Source organism: Vidua chalybeata, chromosome 1 (assembly GCF_026979565.1).
Source record: "Vidua chalybeata isolate OUT-0048 chromosome 1, bVidCha1 merged haplotype, whole genome shotgun sequence".
Lineage (NCBI taxonomy): Eukaryota > Metazoa > Chordata > Aves > Passeriformes > Viduidae > Vidua > Vidua chalybeata.
In genome coordinates this window covers 126617637-126645057 of record NC_071530.1, presented here as the reverse complement: position 1 = coordinate 126645057, position 27421 = coordinate 126617637, and the positions used below count along the sequence as shown (strand labels likewise).

At 40.0% G+C, this 27421-nt stretch overlaps 1 protein-coding gene across 9 annotated transcripts in view; it reads right to left on the bottom strand.

Annotated features, from left to right (window-relative positions):
• The window catches only part of CPNE3 (copine 3), a 33782-nt gene that overhangs the window by 5772 nt on the left and 589 nt on the right, over positions 1-27421 (bottom strand). The window contains exons 1-17 of one of the 9 annotated variants that reach the window (XM_053940904.1): positions 27170-27349; positions 24435-24493; positions 17464-17740; positions 15994-16086; positions 13765-13904; positions 12907-13086; positions 11683-11757; positions 11153-11224; positions 10274-10357; positions 8564-8653; positions 5140-5238; positions 3923-4009; positions 3295-3354; positions 2187-2320; positions 1687-1741; positions 1534-1585; positions 758-891 (exon numbers count right to left, since the gene is read on the bottom strand). In XM_053940904.1, coding sequence (XP_053796879.1) covers positions 758-891; positions 1534-1585; positions 1687-1741; positions 2187-2320; positions 3295-3354; positions 3923-4009; positions 5140-5238; positions 8564-8653; positions 10274-10357; positions 11153-11224; positions 11683-11757; positions 12907-13086; positions 13765-13896 — 1254 coding nt within the window. In that variant the 5' untranslated portion in view covers positions 13897-13904; positions 15994-16086; positions 17464-17740; positions 24435-24493; positions 27170-27349. Of the gene's footprint in view, positions 1-757; positions 892-1533; positions 1586-1686; positions 1742-2186; positions 2321-3294; positions 3355-3922; positions 4010-5139; positions 5239-8563; positions 8654-10273; positions 10358-11152; positions 11225-11682; positions 11758-12906; positions 13087-13764; positions 13905-15993; positions 16087-17463; positions 17741-24434; positions 24494-26728; positions 26889-26909; positions 26988-27169; positions 27350-27421 lie in introns of those variants that run through there. The other 8 variants (XM_053940926.1, XM_053940888.1, XM_053940913.1 and 5 more) reach the window with 8 other exon arrangements.

Sequence of the window (27421 nt, the reverse complement as noted above, 5' to 3'; positions counted from 1 at the left end):
TAGTAGCGAAAGACTACCAAGGCAAAACCTTACCAGCCTCATGGCATATGAAAATCCATAGCTCTTTTTCAATTTGGTTTCTACAGATATGTTTACATGCAAAAATAGCTAATTTTATTTTCTGATTTTACATGACATCAAATACACCAGTATTTGCTGTCATCAGTGATTTAGAATTTTCTGAAATTCCATGCATTATCAACATGACTAAATACTCAAGACTTGTTCTTCAGAATTTCTATTTTTAATATGATCAACAACTCACGTATAAAATTTTAATACTGAGAAGGGCACAGCCCATACAGCACCTAAACCTTTAAAGTACAGTTAATTATCTGTGTTGGTACCTAGGGTCAGGAGCTATACCATCCACTTCTTCACTACCTTAGTTAATCCTCTCTCCCAGCTATCTGATGTGGAACAAGGGCTAGATGAATTTTTTTTCCCAGCTGAGGTTAAATCACTCTCTTAGATATAACGGCCTAAATTTGACTTTAGCAACTGTATAGCACTACAAGAGCTTTCAACAGAAGATACAATAAAGGTGTTGTGTACTTTCAAGTTTCTGTTTCAAATCTGAAGAGTTTAGTTAATTGATGAAGAGGACTGTTATGTACAATCTGCAAAAAAATAGTTTTTCTCTTGTTTTAAGGGTAACAAACATTTATTCACAAGGTAAAGGGCCAACTGTCAAATGAATACACTTACAAGTTAAAATGAGAAAAAAGTATTTATAAACAAGAAGGAAAGAACTTACAGATGCTGTTTGCTGCTGAGTAGCTGCAGCAGCAAATCTTGCCACATGATTTATAATTGGAGAAAAATTTGTTGGCCCATATAACTTCACTTGAGGAAGACAGGCTCGATATGCATCAACAATGCCTTGGATCCCTAGAGAACAGACATAGATATTTTTTTTTTTAATATTAGGTTTAGGATATTTTGAAGCACCCGATTTTCCTAAAGATGTATAAATCCGTTACTTGAGGTGATGATGCAAAGATTTAAAACTAACCACGGTGGAAAAAAGAAATTATTCACGAGCAATAGAAGCTTTCAGTTTGACCAATGCTTAAGGTACATACATAACATGATTTGCCTTGTGTGAACAGAAAGGCCAAATGCTCTATGCTCAAGGGCATGAAACTGAACTTACAGTAGTTCTCTTCACCTGGTAGCTTGTGGTGGCTGGTAGTCTGATCAGAGAGGCCATATTGAACAGACATTAGCACCACCACAGTCAAACCAGGGAACTCCACACCAACAGTAAAGTAGCATAAAGTGTCTTGAGAACACAAGAGAACTCTTCCTAGCCCTGTGCCCTGGCTGTTTAAACCACGTCTAACAAACCATTACAGAAGACAGATGCAATGCTATTTCTCCTAAGTAAGAAACTGGTTGTAAAATTTTTCCTGCTACAGGACTAAACTAATTATTTAATTAGGACATGCTTCAGTTCACTTTTCAAGTGTCTTTATGACTTCAACTTCGGCATTTTACTCTTTAGGTCTGATGTTACTTTCTCAGACTTACCATTACAGAATGGGTTTGAAGGGTTAAAATTTATTGGGAACTCATGAGATACCTGTGAAGACACAGATAACATGGTTAGGACTGCATGTACAATCTTCTCATGAAGTAAGTGCTCTCAGCTGTCTTAAGTACTGCATTTACACATTCCATTACCTGAAAGGAAGGAGGAATTTGTGCACCAAATCCAAAGGCTGGAAACATCTTATCTCTAAAGAAGCAATTTTAAAGAAAATAAAGTCAGTGCCTTCCACTAAAAGCTGACATAGTTCAGTAAGGTTAGTTATCAGGTTAGTGTAGCTTTTATAATTAAAAATGCTATTTAAGAGGCAAAATTAAATGGAAGTTCCCCACTGTAATTGTTTCTGGGACCAAAACTAGTCTTTAACACCAAACTGGCAAGAATGCAAGCATATATTTAAATCAATGCTGCTTTTTTCATCCATTATGAAAAGCCCTGCTTGTCTGCAGTAAACACAAACTTATACTTGCAATTATATATGATGGTGCAGTGATTATTATTTTTTAGTTCTATAACTTAGCTCAGAAGTTTCATTCCAGTATATCTGCAGGCATATTCAACACTGGTTTAAAAAGCTACCACAAGTGCCTATACATATCTAAAAAAAGGATCCAAATAAAAATCTAACACTTACGTATCATAATCCTGAATGACCATCCCGACAGACCAAATGGCTGTTAGGTATTCATTAACTCCATTAGGGCTGAGGTAATGCAGAGAGTCCGGAGAGCGAGGGTCTCCATTGGAGCCTGTAAAGTCTATCCCCACCTGTCAAATGCAGCATTTATATCTGATTGCTCTTAAAGGTTAAATTATGCTTCTTATCTCTGGCAAAGCCAAAGCGAAAACCATGAAAGAGTAGTAAACAGGACATCTACAAGTCTAACAGACTTGGATGCAGGTTCCTTGGAATATTAACACTCTTAAAATAATGTCACTACAAAACCCTCAAAAACTCTGCATCTCTCCAGAAGGGCAGAAATTACTTTCATCTGAATCACAGAATGGTTTGGCTTAGAAGAGGCCTTAAAGATCACCTAGTTCCAACCTCCCTGCCATGGGCAGGGACAGCTTTCACATGGTCAGGTTGTTGAAAGCCCCTTCCAACTTGGCCTTGAACACTTTCAGAGATGGGGCATCTACAGCTTCTCTGGGCATGCTGTCAGGTTTTCTCTGTGTTGACTTTCAGTTACTATTCACAGCAGCTCTTCAAATTCTGGCAAATTAATTTCATTCTGTATCTTGCTACACTCACACACCTTTCTTCTCAGAAGTATAACTAGTCAGCCTCCACAGAAGCCTAGAGAGCTTTTTCTCTGACTTCAATAGGTCTTCTTTGCTTTGGTGATGAAGCATGTTACTAAGGTGACGACATCTTACTGTTACTTGTGCTGCATTTGGTTCACAAATTACATAACTAAAGGGTTCTAACCCATATGATGACCTCTATGTGTTGCTTTCAAAGAATAGTAAATTTCTCATTGGTTTCCATCCACACAACTTAGCTAGCTCCTAATGGACACAACCAGAGGTTCAGAACCATTTGCCAAGAGTAAATACTATTTTTTTCTGAACAAACTAGAAGCATTCTGGCAAAATAACTTCCTGCTCCATGCTACAGAACAAAAACTAAGTCGACAAGAAAAAAAATATATAACAATCTAATAAAGAGCACAGCCAATCAATTCTATACTTCAATTTGCTCCAAAACTCAAAGTATTCATATAAATTATTTAACTTACAGTGAAATTCAGCTGACACCCACCCATGATGTAATCAAGGAATGTGCATTCTACAATGATCTAAAAATAGAAGACAGAAATTGTGGGTTTTTTTTAATGGAAAAAAAACCAGCTAATATTATTGTAGCAACTTCTAGGGTTCCAAATAAGTTGTCTTTACCCATTAAAAGAAATAGTTTTGCCCTAGAGCTATCCCACCCACCCACTGCAACCAGGATATTTGCAACATATGCTACCATACAGTCAGTGCATCAGAATCAGGCCTCTAGCAAAACTACAGACAGACACCAAAGTAGCTCCAAAACAACTTTCATTTATAAAATAACACATTATGACAGAGTTTTTCACTTTGCCATAAAAGAGCGAGTTGGGAAATGCAGTGGTTCAGAAATGACTTAAACTTGTACACGACCTTTCTCTTCAAGAGAATGTGAAGGGATGGGGAACACAGGTATGTGATTCAGACCTCAATTTGTCTTATATGAATCAGAGTCCCTTAAATATTTATTATGTCTGGAACTTTCAGACATTTTAAAGTTGCTTACAGTTTAAGGATGAAGATATACTAAATGAGAATTGTTATGCCTTAACACTTAAAACCAGAACCATACCAGAATATATTACTGACCTCACAATGCTTAACGCTCACAATGCCAGAGTTTTTATAGTTCTTTTTCTTCTGTCTTTTCTTTTCATTGATGCACTCAAATTCAACCTGCATGAATGCAAACAAAGCCAAAAGAAATATTATAATTTATGCAACAAATTTAATAATCCTTTATTTCAGAACTGATATTTTGGGCTTATATTAAAAATTAAGTTCATTTCATAATCCAGCAAAATTAAACCTAGTCTGCTCAATATCAGCAAGAACAAAAAACACATTCTCAAGACAGAAATCCTCTCTTGCCCATAAGTCTACAAACGCAATTTGTTTTGACAACTCTATTTCAAAAAGAGAAATTCTGTACCATTCTCCATCTGAGGATTCTGCTAACAATTCTTTTTTTTTGTAAAGATATAGCAATTCAAACAAAGAATCAGTGTTTCCAGAAGCTGTATCTGGAATTATTTTTATTATTTAGAACAAATACAACACTCAAAATATTAGGAAAGTACAAGCATGCACTCTTGTATATAGATCCCAGTATTTTTAATGCAGAAATAGTTCTGGAGGTTTTACAGGACTAAAGGAAACTATGGTAAAACATCTTGATAACACAGATATCCATAAAACAAATACTTTTATGTTATGTTTGCTATGCCAACTTTTGTCTGCTACATGTAAACCCTGCATATTAAAAGATTTCGAAACTATTATAGTTCATAAGATTAGGAAGGGTAATATCACTTTAGAAAAAAGCCACTTAACGTAACATAGCTGCATTTTTGTGCAGTGGCATAAATACTGAATTTTCTCATATTCACTGAAATATACATAATAGTTAATAAGTGCCACATTTTAAAATAAACGATTAAATAATATTTGGAAAAAAAATACTACAAGCTTTGGTCTTTTAACTGTAGTTAAATTTGTCCTGCATTCTGTCTTTTGACAATCCATTTTTTTTTATTTCTGTATTTCTATGATTAGTGAAATTTTTTGTGCTGATGGTGGGGCATTTAGATACATAATAATAATAATAACAGTAACCAAGACATTAATCCTAGGGAAATGGATGTACAATGTAAATGCTGTTTCAGCCTCAACTACAATAGCAATGTCAAGGTGTAGCCTAGCCCAGCTTGGAGGTCACCTGTGGCCAGGCGACCTAGGTTTTGCTGAAATATGAATAACACAGCTTATTAAGAACACACAGGCAGCTTAGACTGTGTAACACTTACAGGTGACGACCGAGATGCTTCCTTCAGTTTTGACATTGTTGTTTGAAAACTTCCTATGAGATCATGAGACCCATCACTATCATAGTCATAGCACTCAACCTAAAATGCAGCATTACTTAGTGTTAGTGACAGAAATGGCCCTACAAAAACAATGAACACTAAAATGGGAAATTTGAACATCCCAAACATTACTGTATCTTTTATACCACAGAGGTTTTCTCACATTGAAGTCTTAGAACTGCATAGGGTTGCACTTAAAACAGATTAAAATTGGGTAGAAGCCACTACACTCCGTTTCAAATTTAATCTTCTACTCAAGTGAAGGAGAGATGAGAATACTAAGTAGCGTCAGGTCTCACAAGAGCAAGTAACATCAATTATATTGAACTATGTTTTGAGAATGATGGGGTGTTGGGAAGAATAGAAAAACAATGTAGGGTTTTTTACATTCATCATGAATCTGAACATCCAGCTAAAAATTCAGTAAATCAGTTATGTAAGAAATCACAAGAGTTTTAGCAACACTTTTATATTACTTCATTAATCCTCAAAATAACACAGAATACATAAGCATATGAAGGTTCAGTCCTAAAGCTAGAAACAATATCTAATTTTTTGTTTTTTAAGATTAGCAAATTTATACAGTGGATCTGTTAAACTATGAGCTACACTTCATGGATCTGAATGTCAACTAAAAATCTCTTTTCCTATAGTGAGAGTTGAATGACAAGCTTTATTATTTAATCAATGTACTCTTTTAACAGGCCAATCTAGCAAAGAAGGCAGGAGTGAAAACAACTTTTTTTTTCTCTTTGAAAATGTGACCAAGCTGCCTTTCTGTATTTAAAAATGGTTATTTATCTATAAAAGCTTATTTTAATTTAATCCACTTGTGATATATTATTTCAGTTCAGCAACACAGACATGATAGCTAACTTAATCAAACCACGTAAAAACATACTAAAATAATTGAATAATGATGATGATAAATAGAAACAATAATAAATCAAGAGTCAAATAGGTATCCCACATTACTTGTAATCAAAATGCAAACTTCAAGAATAATGTTCAGAGTATGTATGGCTTAAGCTGAACAGCTATTTGCATGTCCATCTTTCAAGTCGAAAAATATTGTACCTTATATTTAAGAATCAATTTATCTGATTACTTGAGCATTTAAGTTAGAAATAAAAAAGGAAAACAATTAACTTCAACATACACTCCAGCTTCTGAAAGAAATTAAATTTCTGAAAACAAACAGGAATATTGAAATACAAAATATGATGTGTAGATTGGGAGTTGTACTGCACAGAACATACCTTTATCTTGCAGTTTGCACTACCACAACATTTTGAATTCACTAATAAATAAAAAAATGCATGCACATGCACTGAACATCACCTTAAATTATGCAAGCAGCCAAAGAACCAAGAGGCTAATTTATGTTCATGGCAGATGCTATGTAAATTGTTCTCAATGACATAAATTATGCCAATCAAATACTCAGCCAAGTGCTTCAGTAGCTGAAATTTAAAACTGAACATATTTCCTGACCCAATAGTTCTGATACCTGTTAGCACAGTTGGTAGATGTATTTCCTTTTTATTTCAAAGACATAAAAATTTGTTTTGCTTGCCATGTTTGACCCATTTAAGCCAATTTTTAGTATTTATTCCAGACAAGAGAAAAGCATTTCCTTTTTTTCCATATATGCCCTCCTAGACATGCAATAGCAATAGGGAACAATGTGATTTAACATATTTTTCCCAGCATTAGGCATGCCTGCTCCAGATGAAAGGCTCACATTTGAGACACAGAAAAACTTCACTGACTGCAAACACACTCACATGGAACATAACCATGAATCCAGAAGATAAAGGATCAACTTGGTTTGTGCACTGCTGGGCATACACAAACTAAGCCATTAAAGAGGTGAAAAGCCACTCATAGAAAAATTGCTGGTTTTACTTACTATGCCAAAGAGCCCATTACACATGCAACTGTGTGCATATAAAAGTGTTAAAGGCATTGTTTAATCCTTCAATAACATTCCATATTACAGTCCTGCCTACATTTTAATGTTTGAAGTGATAGGTCCTGCATTGCTAAGTTAAGGCGTAATCGAAGTGTCTGTCTGCAAGTCTGTAACTATTCCAAGTCTATTTCCTCTGGATATAAACCTACACTTCTGAGGTAAGATTTCAAAGAACAGACTTTATTAAAATGGTGACAGAGCTGAGAATAACTGTTCAGAGATACATTTAGCTATAGACAATGGTCTATAGCTTCAGTATGGCTGTTTATTGAAAAGGAGAAATAGAGCATATGGAGATGTAAGAGCTATCACAGCTGTTTTGGGGAAAAGGGAAGCAGAAAGGAATGTGATGGAAAAAAAATAGAAGCAGTAAGGGAAGAAGGTTCTGGCCTTGTGAAGTTGCACATTAGTCTCCTCTATAAATATGTACTTAAATCCATCCAGGTGCTAGTAACACCCAGATCCCCGTGGCTGTTAAGGATTTTCCAGGACTGCCTCAAGTCATATGACTAATGCCCATTACATGCAAATCATGCTCTAAGTTTTCCTTCCCAGACAAAGAACATCAAATATAGCAGTTTGCTGCATTCGGGTTTTCAGGTTTCTTTTTCAAATGCTAAAACACCAGGTTTCTAGCATGATCATAATAGCTTATAAATGGCATTTTGATTGGCTGTTTAGCTTCAGTTCCACTCCTAAAGGCAATTCCTGAAGAACAATATTCAGAAGTTAAACACAATTTATTCAAGATAAAATTGGAAAATAGAAAACATTAAAGCCCTGGTAGAACTACTACTTCACAGGTTTGGTCAACTTTCTGACAAAAAATTCAGTTTTATATGGAGAGAAAAAGTTACCAAAACTGGTTGTATCTGACCCACATCTGTTAGCTAGTATATTAAGTGTAATTTATTTTATTAGGCAGTATAAAAAATTGATTTTACCTGTTGCACCAGTAACAAAGTATTACAAGATCCATCACATAGAACAGAGCATATTCTAGCCTTTAACATGCTTCTTTCACTGCACAGTATCTTTACTACCAGTATTGGCTGATGCCACGCTAGAACTGTACAATAAAAATATGACATTTTTTAAATGTCTTATTTTAAAAATAAGACACTGGACATTTCAAAGATACTTTTATTCAACTGGTTTCCCAGACTTTCAAAGACCAACTTCTACCACACAATGCATTACAAATGTGCAGTGTTTTCCTTTTTTTCCCTAAAACATGCATGCATATCTGTGCCTTTCAAATAAGAAACTTAATATTTACAATTAAATTTGAAACAAAAAACCCACAGTAACTAGAAAAATACGTAACAAGGGGAAGATGTGTTATAACTTCTAATGCATTAATTTATACACACATTTAATATACATTACCTTGATTGACTTATCCATGTCACTGTAGCACAGAGAATTGAGAGAGATTTTAAAGGGCTTCCAAACAGGATTCAGGTTGTTTTTAATAACCTGTTGGAAAAAAAAAAGGCAGAACACCATTGTTCACAAGGGCAGAAAGCAGTCATCATAATGGGTCATACCTTCATACCAAGATTTTTGTAGGCAAAAAACAATTGACTAATACTGATGCTAATGCACTCCAAATCCTAATACATGGGATATAAATAAAACTACTCTTAACATGCCATTGTCCAAAAAGAGATGGTCTCTTTCAGCACCATATTTTGCTATACTTCACTATCACCTACTTTATCCTTCAGCTACTGCACTGCAAAAAAAAAAAAAAGTTTATTATTACAGAAATAAGATACTGGTTGCTTCCTTTAATAAGCACACATACATACATACACACACATATAAAGGCATGCATTACCAAAAATGTGTGGAAAAATATTACATTGGAATTTCTGAATATATCAGCACTCCAGAGATTACAATTCACTCCCACATATTATTTATTCTGAAATGTCATTTATGGAAATATGCTCTCAAGAAATTAATGGTGTAGTAAAGTAAAAAACAATGCACGAGGATAAAAGGCTTCTCAAGCTGAACACTAAAGGATTATTTACAAATAATACTGAAACATCTTCAAAATTTGTCAACTGTTATCTGTAAATATACCAGATACACCAAATAATGATGTAAAAGTAAAAGAAAATACACATAATATGTACTACTTAATTAATAACACCTAACCATAGTAATACTTTCAACACTTTAGGAGTGCTGAGAAAGAAATCTCTCTTGAAAATGAAATCACTAAAAACAGCAGTTGGGAAAAAAAAAGAGGTTTTTTTGAACCTGTAACATAAAGACATTTCTAGGCTGAAACAACAAATTCTGGATTTATTACTGAAGTTGATGACTGAAATCATCATAGAAAAGATGCACCTTAACCAGAAGAACCATCTCATGAGAGAAACTGTAAGTATGAGAAAAAGGATTTATAGTTCTTCAACATCCATACTTCAAAATTAATACAGTCAACACTTCCTATGGGCACAGCACCTCGGCTCTATTGGGGCCCCGAGCTGCCACTACAGTGAGACATTTTGAAACTACTCTTAGTCAGTTGCTGTCACAGGAGCCCTACACCTCCTGGGTGAAAGGCTGCTGCTGCTCAAGCACGTTTTCTCTCACTCTGCATTCTCCTTGGCTTGCCCTTGCTATGCAAGCATTTAGCACCATTACTTTCACTAGTAAAGAGTACAGCCAGGTGACACTTTCCTAAGAACAGCAGAGTCAGGAATGCCCAAGTCCTACCCCAGCACTTGATAAAACTAAGCAAATGTCTGTGTGAATATGAAGGTTTTTTTTTCAAAATATTTGTTTTCTCCTAGATTGCTGAAATCTCCTAGAGGGGAGACTTTTTCCCTCTCCTAGAGGGAAAAAAAAATGTTTTCTTTCCAAACAGAATGGCATGTATCACAATCAGCATAAAGAGAATAAGGTAGATTTCCCAGAAAAGTCAGTGGAAGAGAAGATGCAATTTCTAACTAGTCTGCACATCAACTCCAGGCCAGTCAATTCTTTTTGTAAGGTATTGTATATCTAGTGCTGTGAAATAAAATAACACTGGAAATTAAATAACATTAACTTCTTTGTCCTTAACTGAAAATATCCTACCTCTGTTCTGTGAACCATCACCCAGTTTCCATCTCCAGTCTGTTTGTGGAATTCCAGATAAGGATCTGACTTTCCAAAAAAATCCTGTATTTAAATAACATGCAATTATCTCAAAACAGCCTGTAGTGTGAATATCATTAAATTCCAGTTAACACACACTTAGATTAACAAAAAGCAAATTCAGGGAACAAAAACTTTAGATGATGAAATGCAAATCTGATTATATTACCACCTGTGAAAGAGGAAAAGAAAGTGGGGAATGTCCTTCAATTTAGAAGAAAAATGTCCACATATCAAATACCTAACAGTTCAAGCAAAATACTTATACCTATAAGTTCTACAGTGGATAAACAGGAAACTAAGAATTTCATCCAGTTAAAAGGAAAAATATCATGGAATCAAAAGGTAAAAATAAAAACATTTTTCTATTATTTTTCTAATTTTATTTTTTAAAGTCTCTCTCTAGCCAGCCTTATGGTCAACATAACAAATTCATACACATCAAGTACACTTTTCACCATTTGTTTCAGAGAGGTAATGGGCAACCATTTATACAGCCATTGAAACCAATGGATATACCAAAACTCCCTTTTATTTATGAATAAATGTAAAGATTTACATTTAAATGGGAACATGTTGCTCACAGACTACCCCCGAAATGCATTTATCTTACTTAGAAATACATTACAATACATTTCAAAACAGTCAATGAAGTTACTCTGCAGCAATCTTACTTCAATTTCTTTTTTAGTGTAACTAAAATCTTAATGGATTTTATTTTATAAGCAAAAATGAGAATAAATACTCGAATATTCGTTTCCTTCTTTGACAAGACTCTGATTTACAACTTTATAAAAGAAACAGCAATCACTTAAATACCTTATTGTCCAGTTTCCTTGCTTCTAATTCCAATACAACCACCCTGTTATCCTTTACTTCTTCTGCTGTAATCTAGGTAGGTAAACAAAATACTTAGTTTTTATCCAGGAACTACACAGTTTTCTCATATTCACAGCGTTCCTACGACATGTCCATTAAAAAAGCCCCCATGTTTTCTCACAAATGAAGCATTAAAAAATGAAGGGGGGGGAGGGGTGAGGGGAGGGGGGAGGAACAATTTTATTTGACATTGGGATTCCACTCCATCTATTTACCATAAATGATGGCACTGACAAAGAAATGCCCTGAACAGCAGCCCAGTGGATGCCCTAAAAATGTATGCAATGGGACTTATAATACAGAAGGTGGGCTACTATTGAATGACAAAGATAGATTAGTGGATGAAAAAAATATGCTTTATAGCACTATAGAATAGACTCACTGCCAGTAACTAAAGCCACTAACTAAAAATAAAACCCAGAAACAATTAAGGATGAACTCTGAAGACATTTATTTCTTAACTCTCTTACCGTAATGCTTCCTCTTCCAGCAGGTTTGCCATTTTTAAGTACTAATGGTTTTGTTAGAGTCCTGCTAGAAACTATCTGCCAAGACAAAATTTGAGTATCAAGCATTATTAACACAACTTAATAGATTTTCAAAGGAGTTAAATGAGTTAGTGAGGTATTTTTATTTTAGTAATTTTCCTTTTTTGTGAAGATGACAGCATTACATTTACTTACCATAATCTTCTATAAATAAATAGGTAATACTTTATTCACTTAAAAATTCTAAAACACACATGCAGATGAACATATGCAGAGCTTCAGGAGTAGTAAGAATTGAAATGTTTTCTAGTAACATGGCATGCATTCATGGACAAAGATAATACCTTAGGTTCCAATTTCAAATTGTTCTTTAAGTTTTCTATACGTACCTTTAAAATGCATGCAAAGCATATTTCATAAATGGATTCAGCAAATAGATTTACAAACACAATGTCTGTCACTCAAAAAAATCATCAGCCTTCCCCTGAACAGTTTCCAGCTGATTTTATTTTACCCTGTTCAGGCAATGCTTCCTCAGAAGTTTGTCTACTCCTTCTTTACCTTAAGAATGAATTATTAATTTTTAATTGACACTGAATTTCAGGTCACAATGTCTCTAAGTGCATTATAAGGATAAAGACACAGGGCACGAAAAACCCAAGACAGCTCTTCTGAGAAGTGCCTTTGAAGGATCTACTCAAAAGAATGAGTTAAAAAGAAGCAGCCCAATTGTGATGGCATCAATAGCAGAATATGAGTGGAAAATAGAAGTAAATCTACAGCTGGCAGAGCTAGGATCATTGCTTGCATTGAGTGGAAAGCAGATTACAAGGATAACATAGCCCTTGTGAGCACTCATACATTGTTCTCCACCGATTCTCTTTTTTTGGGAGCATAAAAATAGGAATTCGAGTATTAGAGTAAATAAATAGCAACTACTACAACTTTGTGCTCATTGACAGCCCATTTACTTTTAGATAGCAATCCAACAGTCACCATTCTACAGCACATTTCAGGGCATCATCTCAAGACCTTTTGCAAATAAAATGCATATACACTGAACTGAGGCTTGAAAAAACAAATGAAGAGCATCCTATTCAACTTAAGAGTACTCCAACTACACAAGAACATAGTGATAAATTCAAGGTAAAAGTGGCTAATGATTTTCAGTAACTTAATTCTAAGGGAAATCATCTGCCTACTTACCTGTCCCAGCGTACATTCTAATTCTCCTAAGAAGTCATCATCACTCAGATCATAGGTTTTGTTATCAATGTCATATATTCCAAACTTAAGTTTCTGAACAAGCTCAAAATAATAATCAATTAAGAATTTCTTGGCAAACCTTGGGTTCAAGGAATTCTTAACTCTTTCTGTGCGATCAACCTGCAATTAGAAAGATACCACTTTATCCAGCATTTCACAAGCTAAACCAGCAAGCAAATCAAATACCCTATTATTAAATATACTCAAAAGTTCTAAAAGTACAAAGGAACATCTTCCTATAAACCTTTCATCAAACATAAGTTATATTACAAAATATTATATTTTATATATACACATTATATTTAAAAACCCACTGCTCTAAGCTAGGGATACTTCACCAATTTTTCATCACTCCCTCTAAGATGGGACCTATTCCTGCACAGGGAAGACCAACATAAAATCCTGTATCGTCAAATCCAGGATAAGACCCTAGTTTTGCAGTACTGTATTTATAAAAGCACATTTAAGCACTTAGAAGGCTTCTTCTGTTGGTCCACACATGGCTGGGGAACAGTGCTAAAAATCAGACACTTGTAAGTATTTAATAGCAAATCATTATTAATGTGCTACCTATGTAACTATTTGTGTTGGTTTGACATAGCTTGGTTTTTAATTGGTTTCCTTTAATTAAAGGAAAAATCCAAACCCACTACACTATTAGAGATATAATCTAACAAAAACCATTCAAAAATGCTGGTACAAAATTAAAATATTTTAATGAACAGTGCTGTAGTGTTTTAAAAGGTCCAACAAGTCAGAATTTTTTTTAGCAGATTTGTGAGAAGCATCAGGCTGTACCTCATACCACTGCTGACCACTTGTGTTCTGGAGAAGCACACACAGAGGGTCTGACTTGGAACCAACATCTTTATCCAAAAGATTGGTGCAGGCAATAGTCAGCTCCACCTTTGTCACACACTGTGCTGCCATTTGTTACACTGGAAAGCAGCAACAGAAATCATCATTAAAATGGACTAAAAAGCAAACAACAGGATTGTCACAATGCATTAACTCTTTAACTGATCACAAAAAGTGTTAGCTTGTCAAAAGTGATGATTTGAGGTTACAAATGCAAATTTTACAATTTCTGATGTACCAACATTATAGCATTATTACTGCCACACTCTTGTTTTTTCCACACAGGTATAAAAATTAATTTCAAAATCTGCACATAAAAAAACAAGATCAGGTTTCTGAGAACACCTGAGGAACCAAATGAAAAATGGGATATACCTCAAAGAAGGTACAATAGTTTGAATTGCTAACAATAAAACTTCACAAGCTTTAAATGAAATCCAAAAGCCCCTATGAATGCCAGTATCCATGAACACATTGTATTATATACTCCTCTACCAAACCTTTGTAACAAAATGCTGAAACCATAACCATGACAGAATTGGAAAAGCCATTTGAGCAGGTAACATGTTGTCTTGCTTTAGTAAATCTGAAAAAAAACCCTACAAATTTTAATAATAAGGATAAACACTTTGAAGCCAAGTAATAACTGAGAAATTGGGGAAACTGTTCTTTCTGAAGATCTATTAAAAAAAAAAAAAGAATAACTGAAAGCATCTTTACATTTTCTCTTTAAGTACCTCCATCATTGTCCACTGGACAATGTCCACTAAGACCAGCAGATATCACAAACCTACAGAAACAACTTGGTTATCAGTTATGAATCCCACACTGGCATAACATGCATTTGCAAGCCCAAGTAGGTCTGAGCACCAGATTATTTATATATATATATATATATATATATATAAAATCTCCATAATTATACACTTTAAGGATAGAGTTGATAATTTCCAACAACTCTTAGGGAAGAAAACCTCTACAGTACAATTTTCCTTGACTTAAAGACTAAAACCTCCAAATCTTTCCACAAGCAGCCTACCCTGGAAGCTCCCAAGCCTCGTTAGTTTCAGGTTTGCCTTCTCTCCAGTAAACCCACAGTCTAGACCAAGTATCCTTCTGGATTAATTCATCTTAAAAGTGCGTGAGACACCAAAGAGAACAAGGCAGAAGGAAAGGCATCTGCTTCTATCTGGTCAACTCACTAGCAACATATGCATTCATACTTGAATATGAAACTATACTTAACCCAACCCAGCTCTCTTCCTTTCACTGTATTCATAAGATTTTTCATGAAAAGAAATGATCTTTTAGAGGCAAAAAGGGAAAGGGACGTGGAAAAGACAAAGAACAAACTGAAAATAGGAGAAAGAAAATGTTGTGGGGTCTGAGGGAATTTTCCTCGGGCTTCTTGTATTCCACTAGGGCACAATTCACATGTTGTCTCATCTTCATTTTGCTATCTCAGTGATGAACCTTTTGTAGACTGAAGTACATATAAATTATCTGTAAAAGAAACACTCAAACATCCATGCACATATTTTACGAAGCACGTCAGATTCATAGAAATCCTCATGCACTTCCCAAACACCTAAATGTGATTTCTTCTTTGAGTAACTTTTTGTTCCCATGACTTTCATAAAGTTTAATTCATTGTCCTTGAGAGGAAAACAGTGAAGGTCTAGGTACTAAAATAGTTTTTAAACCAGTGGTTTTTAGGCTTAGAAACCATACCTCTTAAAAGCAGTCTGCCCCTTTTTTCCTGATTCTCTTTTTATACAGGTATTTTCCATTCCCTATTGCTTTCCTGGCTGCCAGGCCAAGCTCATTAACAGTCAGTGCCTTTCCCACAGAATACAGTGCAGACCAGTACATGATTTCTTAATGACAGTTTTCAGAAAAACAACTCTGCTGACAAAATGATGCTCTAACTCCCACTGATACTGCAACAGCAAGTAGAAAGGGTTTGCATGAAACTCAACAGAATTTAAATTTGAATTGAGATGCATTTTCAAACCAGTCAAAATTTTCTTGCTTCAACTTATCTGAAACTCCTCATTATTAAGAGTCCTTGAAAGCACCCATTTCTTTCTTTAAGGTAGTATTTCCAAAATCACTGCTAAATGGATAGGATCGAGTGGTCAGCTTTTTCCTCTTTGTGTGTGTACTCACACTTCTTGTGCATCTCAAGTACTTTCTCACATGAACACATCAATTCTGTTACTTCCTCTCCTCCTCCATGTCACCAACTCTCCCACTAGGCATCTATTGCAGGAAAAGAGCAGATTAAGAAAGAGGTGCTGTGCAAAAAGCATCCTTTAGCATAGAGAAGGGAAGAATAAAAAGGTTGACTCCCTTCCCTGAAATGCACATGCTCATTTGAGATGCAACAACTGTGTCCATATCAGATAAAAGACAACTTGTTACAAGAACATGCATTTATTTAAGTGGAGGACACTCAAAATGCAGATAAAGAGCAAAACTTCAAATCACAAGACCGCCCTTTAATCTTTAACGTTTCCAGTTTTGAAAAATCCAAGATGAAAAATAATGCATAGCATTTTTCTAAAAAGTTTTGAGACTATTAGGAATCTGTATTTCTATAATAGGTTGAAGAGGTCTATAATACTAATACATTTCCAGAAATAATTTTGCTATTTTACTCAAAAAAATATGTTTCTCCATAAAACTGATACATTTTACTGCAAATAGTTATACTGATTTTCAGTAACATTTTAAACGTTAAAAGTTAGTAAAATACTTATTAGCAAGAAAAAGTTATGTCTTATTAACCCAAAGCAGTACTTAAGGTAGTGAAGCTTAGTAAATAAACAAGAGATACCTCTCTTACTACACTGCACACCTTACAGAATTTGCAGAGGGCACACATGCTTCACATGTGTGAAGTCAGGAGTCTTTCTAACAGCATTATCTGCTAGGGTTCTGCTCATGCTGCACAAAATCCTCCTCATCCCAAATGCATGAAAGGGATAATTACGCCAGATCCACCCAATTCTCCTCACGTCTCAAAGCTGAAAAGTTAGCTTTTCAATTAGCTGAAAAGTTCCCAAGGTTTGAGAGGTGGATGGTAGGGTTTCTAAAGATGATAAACATCCTCAAGGATCAGTCACTGCCAGGTAAACAAGCAACCTCTTCTTGAGGACTTGATGTAATAGAGTCTGGCAAACTGCCATATTTTCAGGATGGTGAAAATAAATTATGCATTCACTAGTGCATTACCTCTTGAAATTCTACAACACACACATGACTGGATTACTTAAACATTTGGAATTCTGGAATAACTTAACATGGACGATTTATATTGTTCAGGCTATGGCAGGATAAACCTCGACTGCCAGTAAGTTACAACACATAACAAGAGAATTAGTTGTTTAATTAGTTAGTGTTATTAAAGTAGCTGTGCTCCACATTGATCATATTTAATTAAAACCTTTGCTTTTCTCAAGCTATCAACCTGCCCTCCATGTAGGTTACCATAAAGGGAGGCAAAGCACATCAGAATGTGTGTAGGTGATAGCTCTGTCATCCTTTTTATTGAAATAGCTTTTATAATTGCAGAAGCCAGGCTTTAAAAAGTATATCTGCACAGGAAAAGACTGAAAATTACTATATATACCGTACATCTGAATTGCAGTGATATCCAGTCATAAGGGATCCTCTCCCATGTCTTGGCTGCTCAAGAGCATGATTAGGTCAACTAAGAATATGTCAAGTCTTTCTGCTTGAGCTGTAATTATCAAAGCAAAAATCTATGTCAAGGACTGGTCTTGTCTTGCAGTTTTAAAGATCGGAATGTTCTTTGAACTCTAGTGATGATCCTAATGGAGATAAGTGGTAGACATCAAACAACTGAGTCATGGTCTGTTTTCCAAGGGAAACTGCAAACATGGCATTCTACCTGGAAAGGAACAGATCTATTATCAGAATGATCTAGCAGTGCAGTTGGGAATTGCTAGACCGTAGCAATTCTTTCTGTGCTGCAATGTCAGAGGACAGTATTGGCTTGACCAGATAACCTTGCAGAGCATTACAATGACACATTCCCATGTATAGGTGCATCCAGTCTCATAAGCAGAAATACCCAACTTAAAGACAGAAAGACTTAATGAAGTGGGTTTGGCATCACTGTCTTTAGTCACAAGTCTCAAACCTGTTCTGATGGAAATTATTGCTGTCATTGAACATTTCCTAGCTCCTGTGAACTGCTAATGGCAATAGACCAAAAATCCGTCATTTCTAGATATCTCAGGGCCCAAATTAACACAGAACAGACACAAGAAACTTGCAAATACAGTCTATTTCTGATCAGCTAATCTTCTTGCCATAATGCTATACCAAAGCTTTTTATGTCAGCTGTGTGCCAGACTGAAAAAAAGCAGAAAATGCCATATCTGCTGCAAGAAGCTGACAATGAAATTAGGACAAATGGATCCTCCTTCTCACTGATAGGGCTAGTAGCAACACAATTGCTAGTTATCTTGGGCTACAAGCATATAAATATATATATTTTAAATCTCAAAGTAACCCTTCAGTTCTCAAGGAAACAGATCACAGGAAACAGACATTTCATACAAGGTTACAAAAGCTAAGACTGTTTCACAACCTGATTTCATCACTACAATTGAAAAAAATCCCCAAAAAATAGCTTCTCTAAAAATCCTACCTCCAAATTGTTGCATCCCGGAGTTTGGGTTTAGATTAGGGTTTTTAATTTATGTTAAAATAAGCCAAGTTCTGTAATCCCGCGTTTCCCCCGCGTTGTTCCCCCCCGCGGTTTCTGCCCCCATGTTGCCTGTTGCCGGCTCTTACCCCTGTGCCGCTCCTGTAAGCACCCTGCCGTCCGGCCCCGGGAAACCCCGTGCTGGCCGCCCCGAGCCACACGGTCTCGCTCAGCCCGCTCTGGCTCGGTGCCCGCCCCTGCGGGGTTCTCTGGTTGGTCGCTGTTGCTGGCGTCACCGTCACGGCAGCCGTCCCTATTGGCCGGCAGGCCGTGGATCCTCTCGCCCCGCCCCTCTATAAAGCCTTATCCCGCCGGCAGTCAGGAGCCATTTGCTCCCATGCGAGTGCCGGGAGCGGTCGTGTCTTTCCATCGATCTGCGCCACGTGACCAATAAACCGTTCCTGCCAAGCACGGAGTAAATGGACAAATTCCTTCCTCTTTGCCGGGTCCCTAGCGCACGGTAACAGAGACTGGCCGGCCCACGCGCCCGAGACACGGAGCCGTGTCCGGGAACCCGCGGCAGCAAACCCCGGCAGCACGTGGAAGCTACGCCGCAGCCGGGCTCCCAAGAGCTGCGTGCAGCCGGGGAGAGCGAAAACCCACGCCGCAATTGGCGCCCAACGTGGGGCCGAGGCCAGCGCTGAGCTGATCGCGTGGACGGAGGTTCACCGCGGAGCTCCAGGAACAGCGCCGGGAGCCGTCGCCGCCGGCCAGGGGCCGCGCCGCCACCAAGTGGGGGGCGCCGCCGCCAAGCCAGAGCGGGCAGCGGTCCGCGCCGGACCACAGCTCCGTGCCGGACGGAAACCGAGAGCAGGGGCTCTCCAAAGTACGTCAGTGAAGTCTCCGTCGCCCACGGGGGACCAGACAGTGTGTCCCGCGTGGGACAGGAAGTGCAAACTTTCGCAGCCAGGAGGGCAGAAGAAAGGACACTTCCCGGGACTCCCGGACCCTGGTGGCAGCTTTGCTTTGCAGAGACTTCAGTCTGGTAAGTATTAGTCGTGGAAACGTGTCCAGCTAATACGGGGAGGGCTGGCCGTGTTCCCGAGGTTGGGACGTGCGGCGCGCAGCACGAACGGCAGCCGCTGGAGTCGCCTGCGTTTTTTTGCTTTTTTTTCTCCTTTTTTACTGCCCCAGGGGTGAGGTGGTTTGGGTGGAAGAAGCATGGGGACCGTGCTATCTGCCCAACAAAAGGAATTTTATTCCCAAGTTAAAGAAATCCTTTTGGTGAAGGGCCCCTACCCAAAAAATTTAGTTAAGAAATTTGTTCGGTGGTTGTTCTTTGCTTTCCCCCGTCTGTCTACCGAGGACGCGCGCAAAACAGAATTTTGGGAGCAAGTGGGAAAAAGGCTAGCAGAGGGGATCGGTAGGGATCCCTCCATAGATGACTGCTTCCCTAAATTCCATTTGTTGATCACAGATGTAGTAAAATCAGCCCCCGCGCGAAACTCGATTGGGGAAAGAAAAGAACCATCCGGGAAATCTGTTACTCCCTCTGAATCTGTTTCCCCATCCCCTTCTCCTACCCCTTCTTCCCCTAACCCGGTTGGGCGAGGGGGAGCACCCCGTCGATCTGAGACGCAGGGCAGCTCCACAAATGTGGACCTTGCGCCTGGCTCCCCCAAGCCACCCCGGCGTCCCCGCCTTAGCGAGATCGGTCGATTCGCTGAGGCCACGACCCTAAACCCCTTTTCCAATCCCTTTTTCCCAGTTGAAAATCCCAGTTTCGGCGGTACCCCGCGCAGTTCTGTTTCTTTAAACCCCTTTCTTTGTTCCTCTGAGGAGGCCGAGGCCACGTGGTTGATCCCTTTGTCTTCCCAAGATGGAGGGCGGCCACATGGCAGGGTCTCTTCTTCCCACAACCCCTTTCTGTTCTTTGTTCCCGATGTCCCCGCCTTTGACCCAACCCCCACCTGCCTCCCTGTGGGCGTGGGCGCCGCCCCCTCGGGATGTCAGGTTACTCCCTCACCCATTGTTTTCCCTCGTGTGGGTGTTCCCTCCAGTCCTTTGCATGTCGTCCCTGCTGAGTCATCGACTCCGCCCTCCCCCACCAGGGAGAGCTCTGCCATCTCCACCCCGCTGCCTGAGGGAGGCAGCCCCCGTCCTGTTGCCCGTACCCTGTCCCCATCTTCCCATGGGTCCCGGAGATCCGGGCGGGAGGGAAGGGGGGGGAGGGAGGAGCGGGAACCCCTACCCCCATCTTCCCATGGGCCCCGGAGAGCCGGGCGGGAGGGAAGAGGAGAGGGACGGGGACGGGAACCCCTACCTCCAAGTTCCCATGGGCCCCAGACGTCTGGGCGGGAGGGAAAAGGAGAGGGGGGGGAATCGGAGCCCCTGCCTCTGCAGTCCCATGGTTCCCGGAGACCCGGGAGGGAGGGAAGCAGGGGGATGTGGGTTTCTGAGCATTTTCCAGGTTCCGTGGAATGGGTCGAGCCGACAGATGAGAGGCATGTAGAGGGATCGGAGGTTCAGGACAAGTTTGTCCTGGAAGCGGCATCCATGAACACTGCTGCCTTGGATGCCGTGCCCCCAAAGAACGCTGGTCCGAAGCAGCCTCCAGCAAGACGCCAGTGCTTCCACTGCAATCAGAGAGGACATTTTGTGGTTCAATGTCCGTTTCTGGGCAGGGCACCCCCAGGGACAGTGGGAGGGGGGAGAGGGGGGGAGGGAGATCCCATTCCCCCAAAGAAACTGAAGAAACAACGCGCACCTGCCTCGCGTGAAGCTAAAAGTAAGGCAGGCCACAGCACCTTAAGGGGAGCTGTGAGTTATCAAGTAACTGTGCAGGTGGTAGTTCAGAACATCAGGGTGCCTTTGAGCGTGGCAGATGACCCCACCAATCGGGGGGTTGCATCAAACCGCAGGCGACGCAAAAGAAAAAGGACCCTACAGTCTCCTTAAAAAATGTTTTTCCCCAAAGCCCCAGTCTGTGTGTGTCCCAAATCCCCATGTTTGTAATAAAGTTGCCTCCCAGTTTCCCTATCCCTAAACACCCGGAAAAGAACCAGCCCCAGCACCATCTCCAGGCCCTCTCCACCTGCGTAGCAGTCACCGCAGTTGCGGCAGCAGAAGAAGCTGGGAGAAGAGGCCACCGCTTGAGAGACTGAATCAACACCACTGCTTTCCTTTTATATTTTATTAAGCGGGGAGATGTTGCATCCCGGAGTTTGGGTTTAGATTAGGGTTTTTAATTTATGTTAAAATAAGCCAAGTTCTGTAATCCCGCGTTTCCCCCGCGTTGTTCCCCCCCGCGGTTTCTGCCCCCATGTTGCCTGTTGCCGGCTCTTACCCCTGTGCCGCTCCTGTAAGCACCCTGCCGTCCGGCCCCGGGAAACCCCGTGCTGGCCGCCCCGAGCCACACGGTCTCGCTCAGCCCGCTCTGGCTCGGTGCCCGCCCCTGCGGGGTTCTCTGGTTGGTCGCTGTTGCTGGCGTCACCGTCACGGCAGCCGTCCCTATTGGCCGGCAGGCCGTGGATCCTCTCGCCCCGCCCCTCTATAAAGCCTTATCCCGCCGGCAGTCAGGCGCCATTTTCTCCCATGCGAGTGCCGGGAGCGGTCGCGTCTTTCCATCGATTTGCGCCACGTGACCAATAAACCGTTCCTGCCAAGCACGGAGTAAATGGACAAATTCCTTCCTCTTTGCCGGGTCCCTAGCGCACGGTAACAGAGACTGGCCGGCCCACGCGCCCGAGACACGGAGCCGTGTCCGGGAACCCGCGGCAGCAAACCCCGGCAGCACGTGGAAGCTACGCCGCAGCCGGGCTCCCAAGAGCTGCGTGCAGCCGGGGAGAGCGAAAACCCACGCCGCACCAAATGAAAGTTCTGACTCCTCTTTTCAGTTTGTTTACACGCAATACAGCTGGAAAACTTGTCCAGCTGATGTGCTGACAAGCTAAGTACCAGAAACAGCTTGAGTCATTCTGTATTTGAAGAATCACACAAAATCTTCAGTGTAAGCTTTATCTTCTTCTAGTACTGAGTGCTAGTACCCCTACTTCCTGAGTGATAGCTGTATCTATTTTGGAGGGTAGGAAGGCTCTGCAGAGGGGTCAGGCTGGATCAGTGGGCCAAGGCCAGTTGTATGCGGTTCACTAATGCCAAGTGCCGCATCCTGCACTTGGGTCACAATAACCCCATGCAGCACCACAGGCTTGGGAATGACTGGCTGAAAATCTGCTGAGTGGAAAAGGACTTGGGAGTGCTGGTTAACAGCTGGCTGAACATGAGCCAGTGTGTGTGTCCAGATGGCCAAGAAGTCCAAAATTATCCTGGCTTGTAGCAAAACAAGAGTGGCCAGCAGGACAAGGGCTGTGATTGTCCCACTGCACTGGGCACTGGTGAAGCCAGACCTCAAATCCTGTGTCCACTTCTGGCCTCCTCAGTTCAGGAAGAACATTGAGGTGCTGGAGCATGTTCAGAGAAGGGCAACAGAGCTGGTGAAGGGTCCAAAGAATAAGTCATATGTTGAATGGCTCAGGCAGCTGGGGGTGTTAAGCCTGGAGAAAAGGAGGTTCAAGGATGACCTTACTGCTCTGTACAACTCTCTGAAAGGAGGCTGCAGCCGGGTGGGGCTTGGCCTCATCCCAAGTAACAACTGACAGGACAAGAGAACATAACCTCAATCTGTGCCAGGGGAGGTTCAGTTTGGACATCAGGCAGAATTTCTTCATAGAAAGTGTTGATAAGCATTGGAATGGAATGCCCAGTGAGGTGGTGGTGTCACCACCCTCAGAGTTGTTCAAGAAGCATCGTATTGTGGCACTTAGTGCTATTGTCTAGCTCACAAGATGATGATAGGTCAGATGTTGGACTTGATGATCTTGGACATCTTATTCAACCTAAATCACTCCATGATTCTCATATTCAATATTTAGCATGCAGGAAGGAATTAGAGCATTCTGAACTAAACAAGTAAGATTTGTTTGATAAAACCCTAATGACTACACCACTCATTTTACTGGGGCTTACATCAATCAAAAACACAAGCTAATATTTAATAAATCTGAGGTATATGCATGCATGAGAATGGAAGCATAGTTTTCTGTATGGGAAATGAATCATCTATTTATACAAGCTTTATGACACTCTGTTGGATTGGTAGCACACTGGTATAACAAGTCAGACAACTATTTGCAGGTTGTTTCCATATATAAAAATCTATCAGTAAGTTACATTGCCAAAGAACAAGTTAAGAATTCTATTTTATTTTTTAATCCACTGCAACGAAAATATCAATTTAACTCCTAGGAAAACTGCTCACAAAATTACTTCAAAACAGTTATTTCTAAATATCTTTGTGCTGGTCTTTTTTCAATCCTGTATATATGTGTTTGCCCCTTAGGCACATCTTTAATGCTTAGTTCTTCCCAGCATCTTCCTCACATAAATGTATTTTAGATGATGTTTTAAGTGAACTAAACTATAAAAGGTAATATTGTGCCTTGAACAAGAAAATTAAGAAATACAGATCTCCTGACTTCAAAATTCAATTATTTTAAGCATACAGCAACAAATCAGAGGAACACGTGCCCCTTGCATATATGTTTATATGCTTTATCAGAGTATCTTTATACCGATTATTTAATGTAAAACCATCTATCAACAATGCAATGTGAATAGTATCTTAAACTGTGTGTTCCTCATTGCAATTGCTCCGTGTAGAGCCACTGACTGATTGTCTAATTGTCTACATAATTAACATTACCCATAAAGAAAGAAAAAACTTTTATCTCACTAAAACTTGCAGTACTTTACTGCAGAAACAAGATGCAGGTGAGCACATGCTTTAAATTCTTTCTACAGTTTTTTCCAAGGGATGTTCTGCCTCTTCACTGTTACAAATACTAGTTCTTAAAAATGAGTTACAGTAACCTACCGTAGAGAGCTGCCTCAGGGCCTCTCAGCAAAAGGCTAAAGCTTCAATCAACAGTAGCACTAAAATGTGAAAGGAAAGGAAATTAAAACCAAGAATTGTTATTCCCGCAGATCAATCAAATTAAGAGGTTTGAGGAACTACAGTTCCTCTTAAAATAAATAACCTGTCCAACAATTTTAAGCGTCCATGACAGCAGCACTGTAAGGATTACTCCAGGGTAATCCCTTATAAGAGAAAAATATATACTAAATATTATAAAAGTCCAGCAAGAAAAGCCCTTTAAAATTTTAAGAACGTAGACTCAATTACTGGTTTTGTCCTATTCATTAAATTATTTTTTTTCAATAAGGTGACAGTGGATTATAGTAAGTAGATCAAAATCAGTAGCTCCCCATGTTGTTTATGCTCTAACTAACCTGTGCATCCTTACACAGCTAAAGGATGATAAAGAAAAGTCCATTAAATCAGTATTCCACAGTGTTCCAGCACATCTCAGTATAAACACTAACATTTTGAAACCAACAATCACAAAATTGCACTTTACTGTAGCTCAGAGGTATTTCAAACCTTCCTGTATGCAAACCAAGAGCTCTGCAGTCAGCTGCCCTTCAGTTCTGTATCACAGCAGCTACTTGCACTCAGCATTCCCTGTGCCTGGGAGGCATCATTCATTCTCTGCACATCCACAGGCAGGAGCTCCTAAGACAGGCACACAGTAATCATGTTAATTCCTGGAACCATCAGATAATTGCACATATGCTAATTACCTGCCATGAGGAATTTTTAAAAACCCTTCTGGGCAGGGGAAGTACCAGAAGCAAATTGCCAGAACTAGAACTAATTCAGATGCCTCCTAACTGGGCATTTGATAAAGCACTGAATGAAAGTGCACTTGATCCATCTGCAAGATGGAACGGATCTAAAGGATATAGTCTTCCTTCAAGCAGAGAACAAAGTACAATTCAAAACAGTAAAGACTATTCTTTAAACAGAAGCTTTGATCCAGCAACCAGGCCCCTAAAATTCCTCTGTTCATAAATCCTTCAGACACTTAATAATGCCCTTTCAAAATGTCTGAGCAAAAGCATCTCATCTAAAGCAATATTAAAGATAAACCAAATAAATCAAATAGAATCAGAGTTGATGGAAAAGACCTATAAGATTGTAAAAAAACCACAACACAATTCTACTTCCTGCCTACTTGCTTGCACAAGCCATACCACACCTTCAAATGTAATGCCAGTATTAATCTTTGCCTAACTGATCTATGAACAGAAACAATATTCTTGGGTTTAACAGGAACTAATATCTACAAATACTAAGTTGATCATGTATTACTTATGTTGGAAGAGCATTCTGACTTTCACAGGAAAATAAACAGGAAGGAATAGAAGGTATCTTACTCCCTAACTCTGTCCCTGAAGGTAATTCATTTAGGAAAACATATAACATTTGATCCTAAAAATCAAAGAGCATTTGATCCTAAAAAAATTAAATTCCATCCCAGATATGTGTACAGTTGAGATTTTTGTTTTATTACCCCTAACACTATGGCTTCCCTTTAGCATTCAATTCTGGAGAAAAATTTGGCATAAAACAAGACTGTACGAACACTGTGGAAACAATTCTGCTACTCTGGATTTCTGGATGACATTTAATAATAGCTTAGTTATTCAGCCTACCAGAAATAGCTTTTTGCTTTTGTTACCTGAACTGAAATTAATCTAACAGTCACCTCCAATGAATCTGTATAGTTTAAGACATTTAGCATAAACATACTTGTTGCAAAAACACTGCATTCTTCATAACACCACAACAGATAAACAAAAGGACCTCTGTCTCTTACTCCTTTAACATCTTTCCTACTTTTTTTTCCTTCAAATATTCTGCATGCACTTCAGAACATCTTTCCTCTGTAAGTACACACATATAAAGTTAAAATTTAAAGCTCCAACTGAAGAAAAAAAAAAAAAAACTAGCTGGGATTAAGTTTGACTGTATTTACTTTTACTAAACAAACTTTTTGCACCACCAAAGAAATATCTTTAACTCGAACCTTCAGTTCGAGTTTCCTCCAGGAAAATAAATGTAAGTGTTGAAGGCAGAGCAATACATACTACTTTGAGGATACTTAATGTACTTTGAAGATAGGAGTATGTAAGCAAAAGTGAAGAAGTTTCACATTTTAAAACTTTTCCCTAGTGGAAGAGTAAGTTATGACAACATTAACATTACCTAAGATTTGTCTCGTATATATTATGCAATTAGAGTGAAGAAAGAAAACAACCACCCACTCACTCAACCAGCAGCTCAGAAAGAACAGCATGCGGCTTTCAGGAACGATGCTGACTCTCGAAAGCCTCCTCTCCCAGAGGTAAGGGCGCTTCTCAGAGTGGCGTTTACACCGCCACGGAGATGGGCACTACGGACTCAAACCTTCAGGCCTACAGCTTTAACTTCACCGAATTCCACTACCTTCGGGACGGCGAATGGGGCACCGATTCCTCGATCCCCGCAGCAGCCGCAGCTGGCAGCGCGTCCGCGTCCCCCCGCAGGCAGAGGGGCCGCACCTGCGAGGACGTTTCACGCGAGGAAGGGCTAGGAGAGCAGCCGCCCGGAGCCCTGCCCTGCCACCCCAGCCCCGCACAGGTCCCACTGGACGAGGCAGAGGGGCCAGGAGCTCAAACCCCGCAGGACACGGCGGCCCCTGCGGCACGGCCGGGCCGCACCCTCACCTGCAGCGCGGCGCCTCCGGACCCCCGACCCGCGGCGGCCACACCCGCGCCGCCCGACACGCCCCGCCCCGGGGCGCAGGCGCAGAGCTCCCATGCGCGCCCCCCAGCCCCGGCCAGGCCAGGCCAGGCGGCCGCTCGGGCCCGGCTCGGGGCGCGGCCGAGCAATGTCCGGCCCGCGGCACGGCGGGCTGCCCGCTCGGCCGGGCACCCCTTGCCCTTGCGTGCCCCCGAGCCCGGGCAGGGCCGCGGGGC